Genomic DNA, 21,630 nt, shown 5'->3' with positions numbered 1-21,630 from the left:
TTCAAGTTCAGTTTAGTCTTTGGTTTTAGTTTTTAAAAAGAGTAAAATAGTCATCCACGGAGTTGTACTGTGTCAGAAATACATGCACTCAAAAACAATCTACTGGATTGTAGTAGGTTCCTGTAGCATAAAAACCTCATTAAAATATTGTGCTGTTTTATTTTTGACTTACAAATATGAAAACATTTGCAAACTGCAAATCATAGCGTGAAATTGTAATTGTCTGTGCTATGTTTTTTTTTCCTACTTACTCTGTGACACCCTGACCAACTCCGCCACATTCCACACCCCTGAAGTGACGAAGCAGTCCTGGAAACTCAGGTGCCCTGTTCAGAAACAATGTTGGTCAGGACTTTAAATACACACAAACGAAGAGAAAAATAATGCAACAAAAATACACACAGTTGGGTTGAACCCCTGTCTCCCCCCCCCCCCTCAAAAAAACCATCTGCATCTCTGTTTGTGGAGCAACATCTGTGTGCTAATCAGATCCATAATTGGAATATGTTAAGAATGATATCCATGATGGAATCAATTCTAGTATGCTGATTTGACAGTGTTTGGACATGGGCATGTGTGTGTTGGTGTGTGTATACCTACCATTGGGAGGTGGTTTGATGTCTGTGTCCCCCTGTTGGCTGGAGCTGTCTGATTGTCCAGATTCTACATTAAAACAGAAACAAAGAGGAGAGAAAAGAGAAAGGCAAATGGTTAGGACCTGGTTTGCATGATTAACAAACTAATAAAAACATACTGTGTACAACGTCTCAAAGAATCATAGCTACAGATGCATCTCAGTGAGGGTTTGAACCACAAATAGCCAACACAACAGAGATTGAATTCTTTACATCTGTGGATTGAGATTGGTGACTACAAAGGCCGCATCTAAGAAGACAAGTAGAACCAAACCATGCCAGCAAAATACATCAAATTCCCTCACTGTAGGGGTCAAGCATTCAATCATGTACCAACCTCTGGATGTACATCAAGCATACACTTGACACCCACTTGTCAAGAATATGGTGAAGAATGATTTATCTGATCAGAGTACATTTTTACATATCCCGGATACCAAAATTAATATCCGGATAGTGCCGTAGCGAACGAATATTCGGATATTCGGGTCCAGCCCGAGTGGAGGCATCTACATTAGTCATTGATTTAGGCTTTTCCTTTTAATTTGTCACCCTTCTGTGTGTATCCACGCTGCCAGGACTGTGTTATCTGAGGTGTGAGCGGGAATAAGAAGGACTTGCAGTATGCGCTGGGGTATGGTATACATCTTGTGAATGTGTGTGTGAATTCACACATTTTTGTGTGGCAGTCTTGTATCTAAGAATGTTCTCTCCCCTCTCCTTCTGTCCCTACAGACTTAAGGTGCAATGATTTACAGTGTGCTGCTATGCCATTTAGTATCTAACCACGCAATCATATCCCTCACCCTAATCCTATTTAATACTTTCTTGCTGGTAGGGATTTATTCTGCGTAAACAGAACACCTTATACACACACACACACACACACACACACACGCACAAACACACACATAAATGAACACAAACCCACACAATCATGCACACACTCTCTCAATATGTTTCTTTCTCTAATTTTTGTTTCATACTTTAATGCACGCTGTAATCTTTGCATGAACACATATTAATACATTCATACATACACACACAAACACAGACTGAATGAAAAGGCTGTCCATGCAAATTTGGTGGCCCCGAGGGATCTGAGGCAGAGCATGGTAAAGTTGAGGCAAAGCTCTTCCCTTTGGGATCAAAGGATAGCAGGGAAAAACACACACACACACACATTCGCACAACCACACACCTGTTATGACTGGTCTACGAAAGCACTGGGGCTTCGCTCACATGAGCAGACACAAACTTGCCAAGTCTTGGCAACACAGGGGTACAATTAGATGTGAAGGAGCAACAGGCTGAAAGAAGAAGTTGCAAAATGAGGTTTTGCAGCATGAGTCCTGATAAAACAAGGCCTAACAACAGTGCATTCTTGTCAAAGCTGTCAGAATGAATGTCTTGTATGTATGCATCTATTTACGGATATGGAAGACTGGCTGGGCATCGGTATGCATTTTTTTGTACTTCTTGACGGGAACGATGAGTTTGTAAATGAGACTGATCTCCATTTCCTGGACGGGTGTGGTGTGAGGGTCTAATGCTACTGGTTGCCCATTCAGGCCAAGCTAGGTTATAGCGAGCTAGCAAGCTAGCTAAAGTAGGTGTTTATCTGCAGGCTGTAGGTGATAACAGAGCACACAGACTCCTGCCAGCAGCACTTGCCTTACAGCCACACTAAGCCACAGATTACTGAGCAGAAACAATAACAGACCTGTCTCGCTGCCTACGAAGCACTGCTTATCCACAGAGAGAGAGGCGAGACAGACAAGAGCAAGAATGAAAGAAAGAAAGAGCACAGAAATGAAAGAGAGCTTCTTTTCCCCCTCTCTTCTCATGCAGAATCTCTCGCTCTTCTGTGTCTCTCACTGGCTGGGTGTAATCCTGGCAGCCATCTTAGAGCTTGGCAGCCATCTTAGCATTGGCGGTAGTGCCACATTCCAGCTAACTGACGGCACTCACTCCAAACATACGAGGCTGCGCCCCCACCACGCACGCACCCAGACACATTCAAATACACACACTCATACGTGGACAAACATTGAGGTACACACTCAGAGTAAACATATATGATGGCCAATGAAAGCTGTTGAGAAAACAACCTGACTTCACTGGACTTTTTACCATCATGTAGTATTTCACCACAGGGCTCTACATTATTGTAAACAGTATTTCTCACACCATACATGCACTGTTCAGATACCCAGCCTCCGCAATGTGTGTACAGTATTCCTGTGATATCTCATAATCTACTGTAAGAAGCAAGTTAAAGTCAGATTTGCTGCCATAAAGCTTTGCAAGACTTTCAGTGAATGAAACAGAGACTAAAGTTGAAGGCAGAATTACTGCAAAACAGTAAAGATGATTGTACAGCAACTTCGCAAGGACTTTTTCCTGCTATGTGTTTTTGTTTATTGTAGTAGCAAAACACATACATTTTATTGCTCTACACTAATTTCTATACACTGCCATATCTCGGTACATGTCTGTCTGTTCAATATTTCGTATGTTTTTATTCACATTACATAGTTGAATACTTAACTAGAGTAGCTGCTGATACCCAGTTGTGTTTGTTTTTATTGTAAAAAGAAGTTTCAGACTGAAGCTTTAATCTCCGTGGTCTGTTCTTGGTACCTGCCAAATGTGACAAAATTCTGCCACATAAGAGACAGAAATGAAATCTTAACAGGATCATAGATTTGTTTCACAAAAGAACAAGCTAAAATGTTACCACAGTACTGAATTAACACCATGGAAATTCTGTCTCACATACATCTTTATTTGGGGACTTATTGGGGTGCATGATGTAGAAACATGGTTGTGGTTTTCATTGTTCAAAAACAGACAGGCTGAAAAGATGTCAGTCAATAAATGGTGTGTGACCCTTCTTTAGTAGTCTTGCATCTACATGATGTGGTTATAACTAGACTTTCTCTCTCTACCTTTTTTAAAATACCATATTATTTCCAGGTTTGGAATCATATACTATATACAGTTCTTTCTTACTGAGTAAGAAAGAACTGTTTTTCTATATGGATGTATCACATTTTGGAAACACCCTGCATTTGGAAACCCCGTCCTCAGAGTTTCTTGAAGTGTCTATTGTTGGCCTATCATGACCCCAACATGTTCTGCTGTTGCAGAGGTGTGAAAGCTGAGGCTCATGGCAGATAAGAGACTGTCAGGCAGATATGTGCAGCGGCAGGAAAACTGATAGCTGTCCTCAACATCACCCTGAGGTAATGGCTTGTCAAATCACATCAACTCTCAGAGGACTTGAGACGGGAGGATACCATGACTCCTGTTTTCTATTCATCTTTTCAAATCTCTTATGTATTGTTAAGGAGGAGACTTATTTTTTTCTGATGGAAGATGAATTAACATGATGGAGTGATAACTCAATCACTGCTACAGATATTTCACTACTGTTTGTCCTCCTGTGGTGAAACAAGCTTGTTTGGGGATGTGCGCATGGAGGATGAGCTGAATATTTGGTTCGGTTTGCAATATGTGTTGTTACAGCAAAATTTAAATAAAAGTTCTTACACCTTAACTAAACATATTTCCTCCTATAGGTTTTAACTTACTTCTACACAATTAGAAGGGCTAGTTTTTTAGGTGAATAGTAGATATTGGAATATATTGGTGTGATAAACAACCTTAATAAAGCAGGGAAATAATGTTTTTGTAAGGAACTTCAATAATTTATTTAGATAGAAAATTTGAATACGCACCTTTAAAAGTGGCTGTAATTTGATAGTAGTACCCCAAAAGATTTTATATTTGGAACTTATCTATAATACATGAAAAACTTCCCAACAGGAAAATAATTACCAACTTAAAAAAAAAAAATCAAGGTGAGAATCTCCGGTTGACTTGACATGGAACATCCTTTGTGCTGACCTCAGGTTTCATAGCAAACGTACACTGTGTTTACTACACACCGCTCATGTAAATAAGTGCCACTGTTGAGTTCAACAGTGCATCATATAGCTGTACAGAGAAGTGAGAGGAACAGGGTTAGTGGAAAGTAAGACAGAGGTCTGACTGCTGGTTATCACCACTCTGCAAGCTGCAGCCACAACAGCAGCCACAACCCCCTCTCCCCACTCCCTAACCCCCTCACCCAGCCTCCTAACCACACATCCAGCCCCTTATCTTCTCACCGCAGCCCCCTAAAGCCCTCCCTTCAGCAACCCCAATCAGAGTCCTGCAGCTCACCTCCCCTGGATGCCCCTCTGTCTCCCCCACCAGCAACCCCATCTTTAACCTCAAACCTTTTGGGCAACTCCGCAACCCCTTTAAACTAGTGAATTTAAACAAAATTACATGGAGATAAAACCAGAGTGCGCACAGCGTGACCAGATGATGAACTAAATAATGTGCAAGCTTTGTTTTTTTAAATTCTGTATCTAATTGTTGCAAATAATGAAAAATCTTTGTAACCAATTAAAAGCTTCTGCACTTAGAGCCTGTTTAGTGATCTACGCCTGTCATAATTGGTTTTACACACTTTAAAAGCCCGAGTCCCACTCGACACTGGATTGACAAGACTGACTACATGATTCAGTGCATGTGTCAGTATTGATATGACTATTGGGGTAAAGGGGTGCCAGTCATGAAGAGAACCTATGTATTCCCTTTTAACTACAACTAAATATATAGTTACAGTTCTTAAATACAATTAATAAACAATTTAGCTTTGTACTCAATTATTCATTTAATCTAACTTTATGAAAACAGCCTGAAACATTCTTCAAGTGAAAGAAAAAGATCCAGTCCCACTGAGATGAAAAAATTTGAACAATCTTGTTAGAGGTTGGTGGACAAAATCTGTGTAAATATCGGTCCTAAAACTCTTTACATGTGGCAATAAAGATGGCCGAATGTTGAGTAACACATTAATCCTTTAGTGGTTGATAAGCTGAAGTATCGGGGCTATTTGTGGTGAGTTTGTGTTGAGCATCTGCTTTCTGGCTGTAGTGCTTCTTTGGTGCTGCAGCTTCATCATGACTGCTGTCACTGGATGCTGATTGCAAAATTTCTCTCCAGGCTCCAGGGCAAATCTCACGACCCCACCACAATCAACATAACCCCAGTCATCATGGCTTTGACATACAGTACTGCGCGCATGACTGTGGTTGCCTTCTCCCTTTTACAATCCTTCCATCTATCACTGTGCGGCTTAACTCTCCCAGTCTCTCTGACATCTGGCACATATTTATGTGGCTTTCTTCAGCATCAGGTCCATGTGCCTTACACTCTCTTAATCATCAACTTTTGCCTTAAATGTAATTCTGATCTGGCCCTCGATAAGCATCTTAAACGCTGTTCTGAATGTCATCATTGTCAATGCATCGTCTTCCATTAATTCTCTTTATTACTCGATTCTTTCCCCAGTGAGTACCTGCTGCACTGTTAATCTCGTAAAGTCTATCAAAGTGTCCATCCCACCAAGGAACGAACCCACCACTGATGTGGATGTGGTTTTAACTAAGTGATATGCTGGACTATGCTGTTGGCCGACAGGTGTTTGGGGTCTGACATGCCAATCAGACACATTTCATGGCCATTGGAGCAAAGCGGGGAGATGCATCTCTACTGAAAAAAAAAATCACATTCAAACACATTCACCTAAAAGCACTTTGGACCCTGCAGTGACGGCCAAAATTGAGAATGCACAAATTACTTCTCCAAGTGAAGCGACGTGTGCACTGATGATTGTGAATGGGTGATTCAATCCAAATAAAAGCCAAGGTCAAAACCGAAAGAAGATTCAAGTGGGGTATGCAGTGGCTCGCCGCTGTATGACAGATTTGTAAACAGTGCTGGTCATTTGTGAGTCCTCCCAAAATCAACATTCAAAACTAGCAAGTGGGTTAGTGCACTCTGCAGCCACATCAAACCAGCGCGTGTCCATATGTGTAAGCGTGCATGTATGTAACTACAAGTATGTGTACAGACTTCCCTCCTTGTTGGAACAAATGTCAACTCTACTACTCCCCCTCCATCTCCTCCTCCCCCTCGCCTCGCTTCTCCTCCCCAAAACACAGGATAACGTGGTACAGCCTCCCAATTGGGTTTCGCTTAAGAGGTTTATCGGTATGTTGCTAAACATTCTGACCTTTTTTTAATCCTTAATGCGCTTAAAATGTTCCAAACCCTCCTAATCCCCCCGGCTATCCCACACAGATGTTCACTCAGCCCTTTTATTGGACGTTATTTTATTTTTTCTTTATTTATATATATATATATACATATAAATATATAATTCTGATTTATTTTTTTAAATTATTTAAGTCTGTGTCATATGAGGGTATGTTTCAGCTTCTGTGTTCAGAAGTCTTTATCAGTGCTGCTATTTTGTGTTTTCATGTGTGTGTATAGTGTACAGCAACGCTTTTGTCCTAAAAGTGTTAACCAGATCCCCATGTGGTAAACCACATGTGAATGTGACCTTTTCAAATTTTTTACCCTGTTAGAAGCAAAAAATTTACTTAAAAGTGAATCTCTAAGAGTCATAAAAGAATTAAAATGTCAGTGAAAATTGACATTTACAGCTGATTACACAGCGGCGTAATTAGCTATTATGTGTGCCCGCTGTTTGTATGGTATATGCAGTACGCGTGAGCAAATCTGTGCATGCACAAACGTTTGTGCATGCACGTATGGATGTACAAATAAATGTATGTATACATGTGTGTTCTTGTGTTTGTGTCCCTGTATCACCGTGCCACTGTGCCAGGGAGGCAGGCTGTGTGGCGAGGTGGCAGAGTAGGGCTCTGTGTGTGCGTCTATGCATGTTTGTGTGTGTGGAGCAGGTGTGCCTGGCCGCCCTGCGCAGCTTGCTGCCCATCTGTGCTCCCGTCTGTGTGCCGCCTGCGCCCACGCTCTGCCAACAGCACTGCACCACGGCAAGAAGACCCAGGAGAGAGGGATGCTGAGAGACGAGGGGAGGGATGGAAGGAAACAGAAAGAGAGAGAGATGGAGGGGAGGAGGAGGAGGGGGGGAGCAGAGGGAGGAGCAGAGGGGAGGGAGAAGGGGGGATTACAAGGCTGGGAGTATGGAGGATGGGAAAGGAAGCGAAAGAAAGTGGGAGAGGAAAAGGGAGCCAGGCTGTGGGTCTAGAGAGTCTGCATGAACTTGCAGGGAATGGGTGGAGTGGGTGATAGAGTGGAGATTTGGGGGGGTATCTGGCTGGCTGGATGCCCATACATACTCCCCCTCCTCCTTATTTCTACTCTTCAGTCCCTCCTCCCTCTCTCCATTCACCCTCTTTATCCTCACCCCACATCAACCCTTCACCCCATCAGTGCAGATTACTGTACCACAGTCTTCTGCAATGTTCCCCCATCACTGGGTTGGATGGGTTGTTTGGGCCTCCAAACATTGGGTCCCTGACTGTTTCTTGAGAGATGTTTCTCCCAAAGATGCTGGCTTTATAAAGTCACCAGGGTATTCCCAGGCTGCTACAATCTAAGTCAGGCTAATTATTGGGCTGTAGGCTCACAGACAGTATTCCCATAACGAGGTAGATTATATTAAATTAGCCTACCCAGCGGCCTATAAAAATCAATTTGGAGAAATTTTGAGAGTAAGAGCATGAAAACCCAAGTACACCTATCACACCAGTTTCAAGACTTCATTATTGTAAGCAATTGCAATCGTTGTTAACAAGGTTGAAAATGAATGGTAATATTCCGCACATCAAAGATAAGCTTCTTCACTTGTGGTTTTGAAATATGCCAAATGCTTACTACGAGCAGTATAAAATGACTTTCCATGAGAGTTATGAACTTCTGCACTGTATGGTTATGAGTGTGCACAAATCAGGCTTGGTTTAACAAATCTGAACACAACTCTGTTACTCCTATATGCTTGACTGGTTTCATTGGGTTTTTCCATCTTCCCATGTATCAGCCTATTCAAAAAGTGAAGTTGGGCTTGATGTAAAGCTTTGATAGTCAGCTCCCACCATTAGATCATTTTCCAGTTTGCCATTTGCCAAAAGGCCAGTTTGTGAAAGCTTAAAACATTTTTCTGCTGTATTGCCCCCCCCTTTCCATGTGACTGTACTGAGCTGAAAATGAGTCATGGACTTAACATCCATACACTTGCCATGACTTGTTTCCTTTAATCAAAGAATGTGAAACAATGGTTTGTATTAACCTCGGATGCTTGTCTGGTTGTTCTCGATTACCTACTTTGTCAAAAATAAAATGACATTAAAGAAATTCTGTCTGCGTAGAGTGGAAAGTTCGAGGAATTAAATAGCTACTTTATTGCCAATAGTAACAAGATAAGCAAGTAATGTGTTGATTCTTGACACTCAAATAAGTTACAAAATAGGCAGGGTTTGAATACTTCACAGTTCCAGATTACAGCGAGAATATTCATTTAGCAACAGAGGCAACAATAGAGCTTGTGACACAGAAAACCTCCAAGTATGTAACCATTTGGTTACTGTGATCACTGCTATGCAATGCAGTCACAGAAGCCTCCCGCAGTATTCTGATTCATAATTAATACAGATATTCGAGTGTAAATGGGATTCTGCTTTGGAGTCATGCTGACAAGACGTGCTATTGGACAGCCGCTCAAAGTCCTGAAGGACCGCTAGGGCTTCAGGAGTGAGAATTCTACTTAAACAGACACAGGAAGACACAGTGCATCACACAGACGTGCACACATCCAAACGCACTTATACAAATGCATTCTTCCAGTTGACACGTGTTGAGGACCGAGAGCACACAAGGCTTTGATATGAAGTGCTGCTGGCTTAGTTAATTAAATCAGAATGTATAAAACGCTTACTTCCGTACCTATGCGGAATTAATGTTTTTAGCCTGTGCATGTGTGTATACATTTGTGTTCATTTTATATCAGTATGACAATTTTGCTTTCAGGTACATCTAAGCGGTTTCATTAGCAGCGGCTTGAGCGTACAGCATGTGTGAGTGTATGTGTGGCTGAGGCTGGGGGCCCCCAGCACGGTTCACGACCCAGCCTAACAGAGTGTGAACGTCCCCCTGCTGAGCTGATACTGATATAACTATCCTGTAAGTGGTGTTGACACCTGCATTATTACCCTGTCAACCTCCATCTCTACTCAGCTTAAAGGAGTCAACTGGGGCGGGGGCCCAAGGGTGTTAAGGACCAGTGTCTTTGCAAAGTGCTGGTCTAGCCCAAATAAATACAGCTGCACAAAGGCCGGAAAGGGAAAGAGAACACGGGGGAGGGAGAAGGAAGGAGGAAGAGGGCGGTACATTTACTCTCACTGCTACCTACACGGCTCTCACAGGCTACAAACATCAGTAAGACGCACACATGCTGAAGGAATGGCTGTAGTACTGGGTTATCACCACCAGGGGGCATTTTTCTGGCACATGTAGACCATGGTGAAATGCAAATAAAGCAACAAGGCCTTGGGCCAGGCGTCTCTGCTAGCTCAGACTTCACTCTCTAGACTGAGGAGAGAAGCAGGCCAGGAATGGAGAGAAAGGGAGACAAAGAGATGAAAAGGGAGAGAGATGTGATGTGAATAAAATCAAAGTGAAATGTGGAGCCGTGAATATTATTGAGATGTGAGTAGGAGCTTATCCCTTCTGCATTTTGCCCTTAGATAGCAAGACCCTCACATAGCGTGCACACTATCATGTTCAAAGAAAGTGTTTCAAATCAAAACGCCTCACACTCGGCAACATCAGGAGCTGAGCACTGTTTGACAAAGAGACAGTTAGAGAAGGGGAAACCTACCAGGAAGTGCAGAGACACAAAGACATGCGAGTCAAGGGAATGTAGATTTGCAAAGGAACAGAATACGGTTGGAAAATGAGAAAAATATACAGCACTGTGACAGAACACATTTTCGGCAGAAGAGAACAGCAATAAAAGAATGACAAAACTTCATAAAAAAGGAGGCAGAGAAAAAAAAATGTAAAAGCAGTCTGGGAAAAGGAATGCGGGGCAGCAAAGTATGAGAATAAGCCCCAACAAAACTGTACAATAGTGTAACAGTGTACAGTCTCTAGCGGTGTACAAATCAACGATCAATTTAAAAGGAATACAAGACGCTTTAGAGTCAACAGGAAAATCACAGAAAAGTTTATCAAAGTCTTTGAGAGACTTGGGAGTAAAGTATTCTCAGGTGGCACAGACCATTTGAGTGCAACTCTGCGAAAGAGAAACTGGAAATGCTGCAGAAAAAGAACAGCACTAAGCTGAGTACAGGACTAAGGAGCGAGGAAAGGCCTGTGTTAAGACTTGGATTTCTCCTCCCTGGTCCCTTTTCCTGTTGGCCTAGATACACACTGTGGGTCTTTGTGCTGAGGCCGTTACACACACTTCCTGTCTGGACAGCAGAGGGGTGCTTTAAGGTAAGCCTCTTCCATGTTCAAGCAGTGGAACTGTCTTTCTCTTTATTCCTCTCTCTCTCTCTCTTCGTATTAGATTAGATATCTGGTTCCAATGCATCATTCAAATCTACTTATAAACAACTTAGATAACCCTCTTTCTGCCCATTTACTGGCATATTTACCTTGTATTTGATTCGAGTGTTATTTTTTACTGGTCTCTTACATGGTTACTCTTTTTCTCACTTTTATCTCAAGTTTTTTGCATTTCTTTACAAGATACACGAAAGAAAAAGAATCGCACTGATAGAAGGATGGTGCACTTGCGCAGCCAAGGACACATCGATAAGAATAAGAAAACATCCTCAATACAGACGCACACACACGCACACACACACACACACACACACACACACACACACAGCCACAAAGTGATACTGAGCAAGGTTGCCAACTCCTCCAAAAGCACCACTGAGATAACAGTGATAACAAACATTCTTCTTGCAGCCAAGTCTTTTTCTCCTGAGGAACACTTCAATGAAAATTCAGAGCAAATGTGCCACTTTACGAACATAACAATACGTCAATAAGTCAGCTGGGTGAATGTGCTGCACTGGAAAAGAAGAGACCCAATTACAAAGGAACTCTTTAGTTCTTTGCTCCTGAGACATGAAATGATGAAAGTGAAGAGAGAATCCACCCATTTGAATACATTTGGAAGTTATGATTGTGCTTTTGGGAATGCATAAAAGTCATAAAGTAATTTTCTGCCTCAAAAAAAAGAACTTTTCAATAGAATTTCAAGGATTAAGTCATATATTTAAAAAGCGCAACCCTGTCATTTCAGTGATGTGTAAACATGCAAAAATAATATAGGTCTGTGGCTCTTCAGTTTAATGAGTTTCACAGCAACACAAGCTGGTACATACTGTAGGTATTGGACAATGTTCCCTGCTTGGTTGTACACATACAGCGCAACACTCAGTGGGAAAGACTCTGACACAATATGTGCCTCACTGGGAAGTATGAACAATCCAAGAGACTCAGTCCTGTCAATCTGTGCCAAGAGGACAGAGGGAGGGTGAGATGCAGAAAGTAAGGAGACTGTGGGAGGGGGAATCAAAAAAAAAGGAGGAGCAGAGATGCGAGGAGGAGAGGAGAAAATGAGGTGGTGGCAAACACAGGAGGAGAGTGAAACAGTGCTGAACATAAAGGCTGTGTTTATTATACTGTGTACATATATACATGAAGGAAAACTCCAGGAGACCAAACTTGATCAAAGAGGTCACACTGTCACGTTGACAACACACAGACACACATACCCACAGAGGAGCGGAAGGACATGGAGCTTCTGCTGCCAAGCGGTGGTCACCCTTGACCCTTTGGAACTGTGGTTGGAGATGATGCCAGCCAGACAGCTCAACGCAGGGCAAGTAGAGCAAACACAGTGTTTGAATGTGCTTATGTGTGTGTTGGTGTGCACACAGGGGTGTGGACACACACTGGCCAATCACATTCATGTTAGAACATACGAGCCAATGAAAGCAAAGTCTGACAATGTTGACAAGGCCTGATGTTCTCTCATTTTGCACCATATCAATATGCATGCATGTTGGTATTTTCGTGTATTTGCACCAGTGTCTTGGTGTTTATGCTGATGTGTCTGAGTGTGTTCGAATGTTGCTATGCAGACTGGGGATTAAAGATCATGTAGGAAAAAGGTGGGAGGGAGTAGAGGCGAGGACAGGACAGGAATGAAAAGGAAAGGAGTTGGCAGTGAGACGGTGGGCCGACTGTGAACCTGTGGCCTTGGGTGCCAGGTCTCAGGAGCTGAACTGCTATTTCATCAAGTCTAGGTCAGGGTGTACACACTTCAACTGAACAAAAATTTTAAAAACTCCAAAAGAAATGGCTTGCCACTTGTTAACATTTTCACACATTACCATACAGATACACACTCTTGAGTCATTCTTTGTCCATTGTACAGCCTGGTCAGAGCACATGGAGAGAGGGGTGAGGGGTAAAGGGTGAGGTCATGTGAGGGAGCTGGAGCCAGGCGCGACACCCCGGAGTCAACCCAGTTGTCTGTATCAGCGGTAGGTGACCTTGTGACGATGCACTTGTATGTGTGGGTGTGCATTTGGATGTGATCTTGATGAAACCGAGTCACAAGCATAGCGGAAACTGGTGGTTTTGTGCTCGTGGATGAAGAGATAAGGAAATGGGGTTGTGACACAATGAAACAAGTCAAAAAGAGATAATTAAATAATTAATGCTTAGTGAATTATCTAAATACTGGTGACCAAAAATGCTATTAAAACATTGTTTAAAAGAACTAGTTTACAAACAACATTATACAACAAGATAGTTCGACAAAGCTGCAGACAAACAAAAATGTTTAGCACACAAACAGATGGACACAGTGCAAAGGGCAACAGTTTGCCAAAAAATTAATTATGCAAAAGAACAAGAAAATTGCTTAATTACTATTGCTTTACGGGACAGACAGAGTTAAAAACAATCTGCAAACATTGTCAACAAGCTAATCGAACAAATGGCATTCGAGTTAACCCTCACAGCTAGCACAGCTTTGAACAGCTTGTAGTCCGAACAAGCAAGTGAGGACACCAACACAGACAAGCAGATAAACCAATCAGGATGTAGATGTACAGTAAAGCATACCACCATCTGTCTGGCAGTATAGACACTCACTGAGGAGCTGCATCACCACCACATCAGGTCAATGTGTGAGGAAGGAAGCGTGAGCGCGAGCGACTGAGTAAATGACAGAGATTAAGACTGGACAATGCATATGTGCACACAAACATTTTCTTTTGCCATCTTCAATCTCTTTCCCCAGAAAAGAGCACTCAGTCTGGACGGAGGGCAGCCGGCGAATCCAAAGCTGCTGCCAGACAACAGAGGCCTACAGTCTTTTTAGAGTTTGGATCGTAGACAAAGCATTTGTGTACCCACAGAGCACAAGTCGCTGAAACACCACACGATGACATAACATTTGTTTGTGAGTCTCTGTCCTGTTTCACTTGTCCTCTGTAGCCATGTCTCTGCCACCCCCCCCCCCCTTCCTTTTTCTCGTTGTCAAACTTCACCTCAGTCATTCAACACAAAAACCAGATAGGCATTTGTGTACTGATTGATCGTGTGTGTGTGTGTGTGTGTGTGTGTGAGTGTTTATATAAGGATCACACATCCTCCCCCTCCACCACCACACAGCGCTTAGCCTGTAAGCCCATCCCGCTTAACGTCTCGTCACTAATTCTAATTCTAAATCTAATTCACCTCCTTACCACAATCACCCCACACATCATCCCTGTACTCTGCCCTGACTAAGCTACCCACACACACACACACACACACACACAGAATATCTGATTGGCCACATGGCAACTGCACGATGGTATTTGACTGCGCTGTATAGTTAATCCATATTAGTGGTGCTTTGCTTAGCTTCAGCCTATGACCCTAATCAATTAAAATCACAGTAACCTCACATCCAAAGCTAATGCCAACATAAAGTTATAACAGAGCCTCCCACAGATACTCCACGGTAGAATTCCAGAAAGTGGTTTTAAGTGAATATTAAGAGCTTGTTAACCCTGAGGTGTGACAAACTCTTGGTTTTCAGTTTCATTTAGTAAGATCATCTCTGAATCAGTTACTGCAGTAACTCACTATGTAACCCTAATCTGGCAGGTTCTCTTCAAACCAAAATTGGGAGTTTCTCATCATGCATTTATTATAAACAATCAGACTTCATCAGTAATCAGGCAGGGGACTTTTAAGTCTGCCAAATGATAAATGAATAATGGATTAATACATGAAATTAATAAAATTAGAGCTCCAGACAATTCTTGTGTGAATTTATATGAGTGTATAATAATCATTGGGCTGATTTGAAGACAGTAGCCGGCACAGGTAGCTACTGGGTGAGCTATTTTGGTTGAAAACAGTAAATCATTTTCCTTTGGCTCAGTTTTCCTCCCCCTATCTGACGAGAAAAGCAATCCACAAAAGCGGTTATTGCATCTTTGAAGTGTCCAGAGCTGATTCTGGTAAGAAAAAAAACAATGAGTAGAGAAAGGATGAAGCTGCTGGAGAGGAAAAGGACACACCTGATATTAAAATGTGCAGATGCGACCAAATCATGTGCTGGTGCGACCAACTGAGAAAGTTGGTAGCACCAGTACTAACAGTGGAAAAGTTATCCGGGAGCCCTATATAAAGTGTAACAGTGTTAATGTAACTTTTTTCTCCAGTCCATCTCAGGCTCTTTTACTGCCACTGCTGCTATGTGATTAAAGACATATGTACATCATCACGCACACTGAATTAAAAATGAAGGTTCTGTTAATGAGCTAATGTTGCTTCACTGATGATGGCTGTTTTTGTACTAGCACTTGACTCAGAGCGAACATATTCAAAACTGAACGAACTAACTGATCAGCGGAAAAGTCTGAATTTCCCTCCTGAGGGTTATTAAGCTTCGAGTTTTAGGCCCCTGATGCTCATTTTGGATTCAGACACTGGACACAAGAGCACAAACTATAAACTAAACATCAATACCACAGTTTATTATTCTTTTCACAAAATGAATACGGTTTATTAAACAGTCAGACTCACAAGCTTTCATCTACACTATTTAAAGCTATCAAAACGGGAAGCAATGTATGTGTATGTTGGAGCAGAGGTTGTGTGGGAGCAGACCTGATCCCCTGTAATCTAACCAGTGATGTAATGCCTGGTGCAGCCACCATAATATGTTACATAACCTTATAAAAGGCTTATGCACCCCAGGGTTCACAGGGTTCATTCTGGGTATGAATGGCTGTTTTGTCAGGCCCAAATGTAAAATGATCAAAATGCAAATTAATCCAATAATGAGTAATAAGATCAAGTTAAGATCAAGTCAAATCAACAAGCTATGAGGAATTTTCTCATAGCTTGTAGCTCATTGCTGTAGCCACTACAGAATTCCTACTTTGCACTACTGTACGTTTTTATTATGCAAAAATCAAGAACCTGCAATCAGCTCTGAGTATTATCAAGAAGCATCAAGAGTTATCATACAGTTGTACTCCATCAAGAGGACCTGTTAAAAAAAGACCCAGCCTTACTAAGAACGATGCAGAGCGGCAGCACTTACACAAACAGCAACATTCAGCAATCAAAATGGCTATAGTCAAATGAGTATTAATGTACCAACTCACAGCATACCTCCTCGGCCCCCAACTGTTCTGAGCTCAGAGGAAAAAGCTTTTGATTTGGTTGTGACTGGCAGCTCGTGTAAACACCGCATCAGCTAGTGAGCGATAGAGGTGACTGGGAGAGAGCTGAACGCTTGCCAAAAGCTGCAAAGCCAAGTTTGGCCCTATAGCACTCTGTGCGTGTGTGCATATGTGATGAAAAGAGGGTTTGTATGCGCAGGCATGTGTGTGTACATACAGTATGCGAGCACGTGTGTCTGTGTTTAACCCATTTACGTAACAGTCGGGGTCCCTGGGTTCAAGCAAATTTAAAGACTGAGCAAGCAAGAAAAGCAGGGAGAAAAATAAGTAGAGGAAGGAGCTATACAAGGAGGGTAGGGGTGGGGGGTGGGGGGGTGGGGGCAAGCAAGCATGTTCTGCCAAATAAAAAAGAAAAACCCACAAAAAAGGGGAGGATGAGGTGGGTTTGAGAACTTTAAAGAAAGACAGCAACGTGACAAGGAAGAAAACGTAAAAGAATAGACTTCAGGGTGGATAAAGGAGGGAATAAAAAGGGAAAGTACAGCAGAGAGAAGGAAAATCCTGATTTTTCCACTGCTTTCCTTGTTTCCATGCACAGGGTCTCTGCTCAAAAGTGGAGGCACAAATTGACAGGCACCTGACAAAGGGATTCAAATGGAGGAAGTTTGAAATAGCAGAGGTTGAACACACTTCTGAGGCCAGACACCAGGCTGGTTGGACGACACTGCAAAGAGATTAGGAAACTAAGATGTTGCCCTTGACAGAAAGTAGTGAAGAGTCAGACAGAGAAGAGAGTGTGCGAAAGTGTCAAGAGAATGAGAGACCAGGAAGAAAGACAGGGAAAAGGGGACAGAAAAAGATGAGAAGGGGCAAAAAGCATGAAAGAGAGAAGCAAGATGGAGAGAGTGGAAGAGAGAGAAACAGAGAAAAAGAGAGAAGCATGAAGGCTTGTTTCTGGTGGGACTCCAAGAGCCAGCATCTGTTTGGCTTGGGCTCAGAAAAGTCTAGTGTTTCACCCTGCAGCGCCCGGGGGAATGCTATTCCAGGCTGCATGGGCTTCTATGAAAAACAGCTTTATGTGGAAAAGGGGAGATGGAGGGAACCGGAGAAAGAGAGGCAACAAGGGAAGGAAGGAGAGCAGGAGTGAGAGGAAGGAGGAAGGGAAGGAAAAAGACAAAGTGGAAGAAGGGAGAAACTGGGCAGAAGAAACGGGAGACATACGGTGGAGAGATGAAATCATGAAGAGAAGCATCTGAATAAGAGGAAAATGATGAATGGAAAATGTAGTGCCTTTTGAGATATTTTGAAAATGACAAAGAATGAAAATGAGCAAAAGTAACAGCAACAAAGCACAGTGGAAATGAGTGTCATGTTTTTGTCTGTCAATTTCACCTGTTCACAATCTGTACTCAAGCTCCCCCAACAACAGTTTCTACTTATTCAAAACTCAAAAAAGTGGGGGTGGGAGGTAATGAGGCAACCACAACTGCACGCACACACGCACACACAGAGGATTTAAGTCCCTCCTAAGCATCTGGGTTAGGACAGCTGTGCAGTGCCTCTCAGTCCCGGGCCTCCTCACCTGTCAGTCAGACGGCTGAAACTCCCCAAGGGACAGCAAACAGCTGGCAGACAGGTGCTACTGCCGTCCACCTCCCAAACCACACCTGTGTGCGTCTCTGTGTGTGTTTGTATGTAGATGTATACTTCTGCACTGATAACACGATATTCCTTCATCTTTCAGCGTTTCTATAAGCATGGACAGGCACAAACACACATCTAAGAACATCTAAGGTGGCTTCATCTTAGAAAGAATCAAACTGGGAGTCAATCAGTATCTGGCTGCACAAGCCGAACCACTCTACTGCTCAGCAAAGCAATATATGATGTATGATGTTGGTAGTGTCTGTGTGTTAGGGAGTTGGGGGAGTTATGGTATTAAAGCAGAGCCCTGGGCTTAATCAAAAGCAGAGGCACTTTCCCCTGGAAAAACAATGAGGGAAAGCAAAGTTTACATGAGCTAATTGACAGAGAGAGGAGAGGAAGGATAGATGGATGGGCGAGTGAAGGAAGTTGGAAAGGAAGAAAATAAACATACAGGGGAGTTAAAGCATGGCGACAGATGGAGGGAAAAAGAGGAAAAGAAGGAATTGTCAGTGTGATGCAGTGAAATAATGAAAATATGCTTTTCATTTCTAGATACTTCACCACCAACGTCTCTGTCTGTCTAACCCTGTCTTAAGCTTTCCTGTCCTCTTTTCCGCATCCAAATGCAATAATATTGCTCCAATCAGTACCACACATTATTTTTTTCTGATTTATGGTATACACGTAAACGTAAACATATGATTGTGGTATGTTCAATTTCATTTAATTCTACAGTTGAAACATCTCTCTCTTTCTCTACTGCTCTCAATCTCACCCCATCTAGATCCCCCTGGAACACATAAGCCTGTACTATCCTTGTACTATCAGCTTTGGGGGGATTTCAGTCATTTTAAGGCATTTCACTTGTCCAGCCTGGATTGATGTTGAGTAAAGCAGCTCCCAAAACCAACAAACCTGCACATAAAGCTCTTCAGGGTTGGTTGAGGACAGACCAGAGAGAGACAGACAGACACAGACAGACAGAGATGATTATAGGTAGGTGTGAGATGACCAGAGGCCTTGAAATTCTTGAAACTGACATTCATGTGGAAAAGTTTCCAGATTGATGCCAGGTCCAGCAGGTTTTTTTTTTTTCTTTTTTGTGGCTGCAGTGTTGAGGTTTTGCTGTGAGCAGGGTGGGCTGGTATAAAACTTTTACCAGCAGTTCATTTGGGACATAATACTTAATCACACTAATTATCCACCCATTTAAATAAGGATTACACTTAATGCAATAAATAAAGCCTGGATGCATCTATATAGTCTTTTTTTTTGCAAAATAATAGCATAACTTTTGCCTATGTTGTATTCAGTTTTCTAGATAACAGTTTTACAACTGTATTTATGGAGCACTTTTTAAAAAAGACAATAAAAGCAGATATGGCAAGTAATATAATAATAATAATAAAACATAAAACATGACAAGACAAAATAAAGAACTACAGTAAAAAAAAAAAAACATTAAAGAATAAGCTATATGATAAAAGTGAGTCTTAAGAAGAGATTTAAAGCATGAGTTTGACTGTTTGACCTGCAGGCAGGGTGTTCCACAGCTGATGAGCCCAAACAACAAAGGCCCGGTCATGTTTAGTAACACGTTGAGACTTTGGAACTATTAAAAAGTGCCCTGATGGAGGATTGCAGTTAAAGATAAGGCTCACAGTGACTAAGCAAAACACAGAAGTAGACAGGAGACTGACCATACAAAGTTCTAAAAGGCAAGTGAGCTTTAAAAATCACTTTTAAAAGTCCCAGGTATGCGGTGAAGCGCAGCTAGATCTGGGGTAATGTAGTCGCTTCTCTTGGTACGTATTAAGCATTTTGAATTACCTGCAGTATTTGGATGTTTTATGTGCCAATACCACCATAACGTACATTAAACCAGTCAAATCTGGAGGAGATTAACCCTTTAAGCTTCAGTGTACCGCCGGCGGTACACCTACTAATTTGCATAGGAATTTCAGGAATGTCCGACGGGTGCAAACGCGATTATACAAACACTATACACCGATGGAAAGCTTAGATTCTCATGAATCCGCCGGTATAAACCACTTTCAGATGCGATTACCACAGCGGGTGAGAAAACACATTTGTCCGACAAAAACAAATATTCATCCATCCGTTCTCTATACACGGCTTCAAAGCACACAGCGCGACTCACATTTCCGGGTTTATTATTACACACAAAAAAAAAGATTCCACAAAAAACGGCCATAATCCAACCTTTTACATCAGATGACACAAGCCAGTAAACTATTTTGTCCAAAACATGTCCTGAAGTCGGTATAAAATCCCCGAATCGGTCGTTTTCAAGGAAATGCACCTCCCGATGCGCGTCCAATATTCCCCGTATTTTTCGTAATTTTTTTTATTTAAAAATAGAATATTAGCGATTTTTGTACTGAAAACGGCTGGAATTGACTGAAGCTTAAAGGGTTAAAGCAGCATACATTGATCTTGTCTTTTAAGTTTTGGCACATCCATTGAAAAACTGACACAAAAGCACCCTTAACCCTTAAATGCATAACTCAGGTTGCTGGAGATTGGGACTATGCAAATATAAAATATCGCAAACCTTATCCCTAAAGCTAGGCACTTATCACATAACACCTCGCTGCTCCACACATCAGTCAGCAGAACAAGACAGTGGTTGTACTGGACTGCTTGCAAGTATGCTAAATACTCCCTCCACTTGAACACACCAATCCAGCCTGTTGTCTTAAATAAAAACAGATAATCAGTCAACTTGCCTGGTGAAGAAGAGTTAAAAGAAACCACACAACACCACCACAGAAAGAGCATTGTGCATCACCTCAAAGGCCGGGGCTACTCCTGCTATCTCCAACCAACACATCATTACTCTTCTCCATTCAATCCTTTCTGTTTCTGAGGTGTCTCCCTCAGGCAATGCTTTCTCTAGAAAACTGTAAATATCCCAGCTAAGTGACTGGTTGAGCTTACGAGTGCATTAGTGTTATCTTTGGTTGTGCAGCTCTCCTGGTGATTTATAGCTAAGGACCTTCACAGTAAATAAAGAGAAGATGATTCCTGAACCAACAGTATTTAACACTTTGATTTTTCATTTGTCAACAAGACAAGATTGGTCTATTAATTCCTTTACAGTTAAATGTTTTTTGCTTTCTTCATCATTTCATTTATTTATGGTTACAAATTGTTCCTATACCAGATTAAAGCTGCTGTCCGGAGTTTCCGTTTGTTTTCAATTTATGTATCATTTTTTAACAAAGCTTAAATGTGTTAGTCTAGTTCGATACTATAATATAAAGTTAGTATAACGCGATATGAAAATTTATTCCTGAGCTCCGCCTTCCTCTCATAGACCCCCATGTTATTCCAAAAGCGCCGGTTGCTGCCGACCAATCAAGTTCGAGCTTCAGCTTTGTCATGCTGTCAATCAACGGTTACGCGCACAGCAAGCAAGCCCATGCAGAGGTGGGCGAGCTACGCACTACGCAACCGCGCGCACATTTGTTTTGCTTGTGGAGGAGAGAGCATCAGGGCTCAGCAACTTCCAGAAAAGTTACCAATCCCACGGCTTGTCAGGCCAAGAGACTGCAGGACGTTTTTTGGCTCGGGGTGCTCGCGTCGCTCCCCGACCACGGCCTCCATAGCCCCCTGACGGCTTCGTTTAGATGCCCGACCTCTGGAGGAAGATGTTGGGGCGTCTGGGACATACTCTTCGTCAGAGGAGTCATGCAATTCTGAACTCTAGATAGAAA

At 42.2% G+C, this 21,630-nt stretch overlaps 1 protein-coding gene across 12 annotated transcripts in view; it reads right to left on the bottom strand.

Moving 5' to 3' along the window:
* LOC110948863 (nuclear factor 1 X-type-like) overlaps window positions 1-21,630 on the bottom strand; it is a 121,140-nt gene that overhangs the window by 21,223 nt on the left and 78,287 nt on the right. For all 12 annotated transcript variants that reach the window (XM_022190598.2, XM_022190605.2, XM_022190606.2 and 9 more), the window contains 2 exons: window positions 601-663; window positions 252-326 (listed from right to left, as the gene is read on the bottom strand). In XM_022190598.2, the coding sequence (XP_022046290.1) occupies window positions 252-326; window positions 601-663 (138 nt within the window). The remainder of the gene's footprint in view (window positions 1-251; window positions 327-600; window positions 664-21,630) is intronic.

Source organism: Acanthochromis polyacanthus, chromosome 3 (genome assembly GCF_021347895.1).
Source record: "Acanthochromis polyacanthus isolate Apoly-LR-REF ecotype Palm Island chromosome 3, KAUST_Apoly_ChrSc, whole genome shotgun sequence".
In the NCBI taxonomy this organism is placed as follows: Eukaryota; Metazoa; Chordata; class Actinopteri; family Pomacentridae; genus Acanthochromis; species Acanthochromis polyacanthus.
This window is presented reverse-complemented; position numbering and strand designations above follow the sequence as displayed.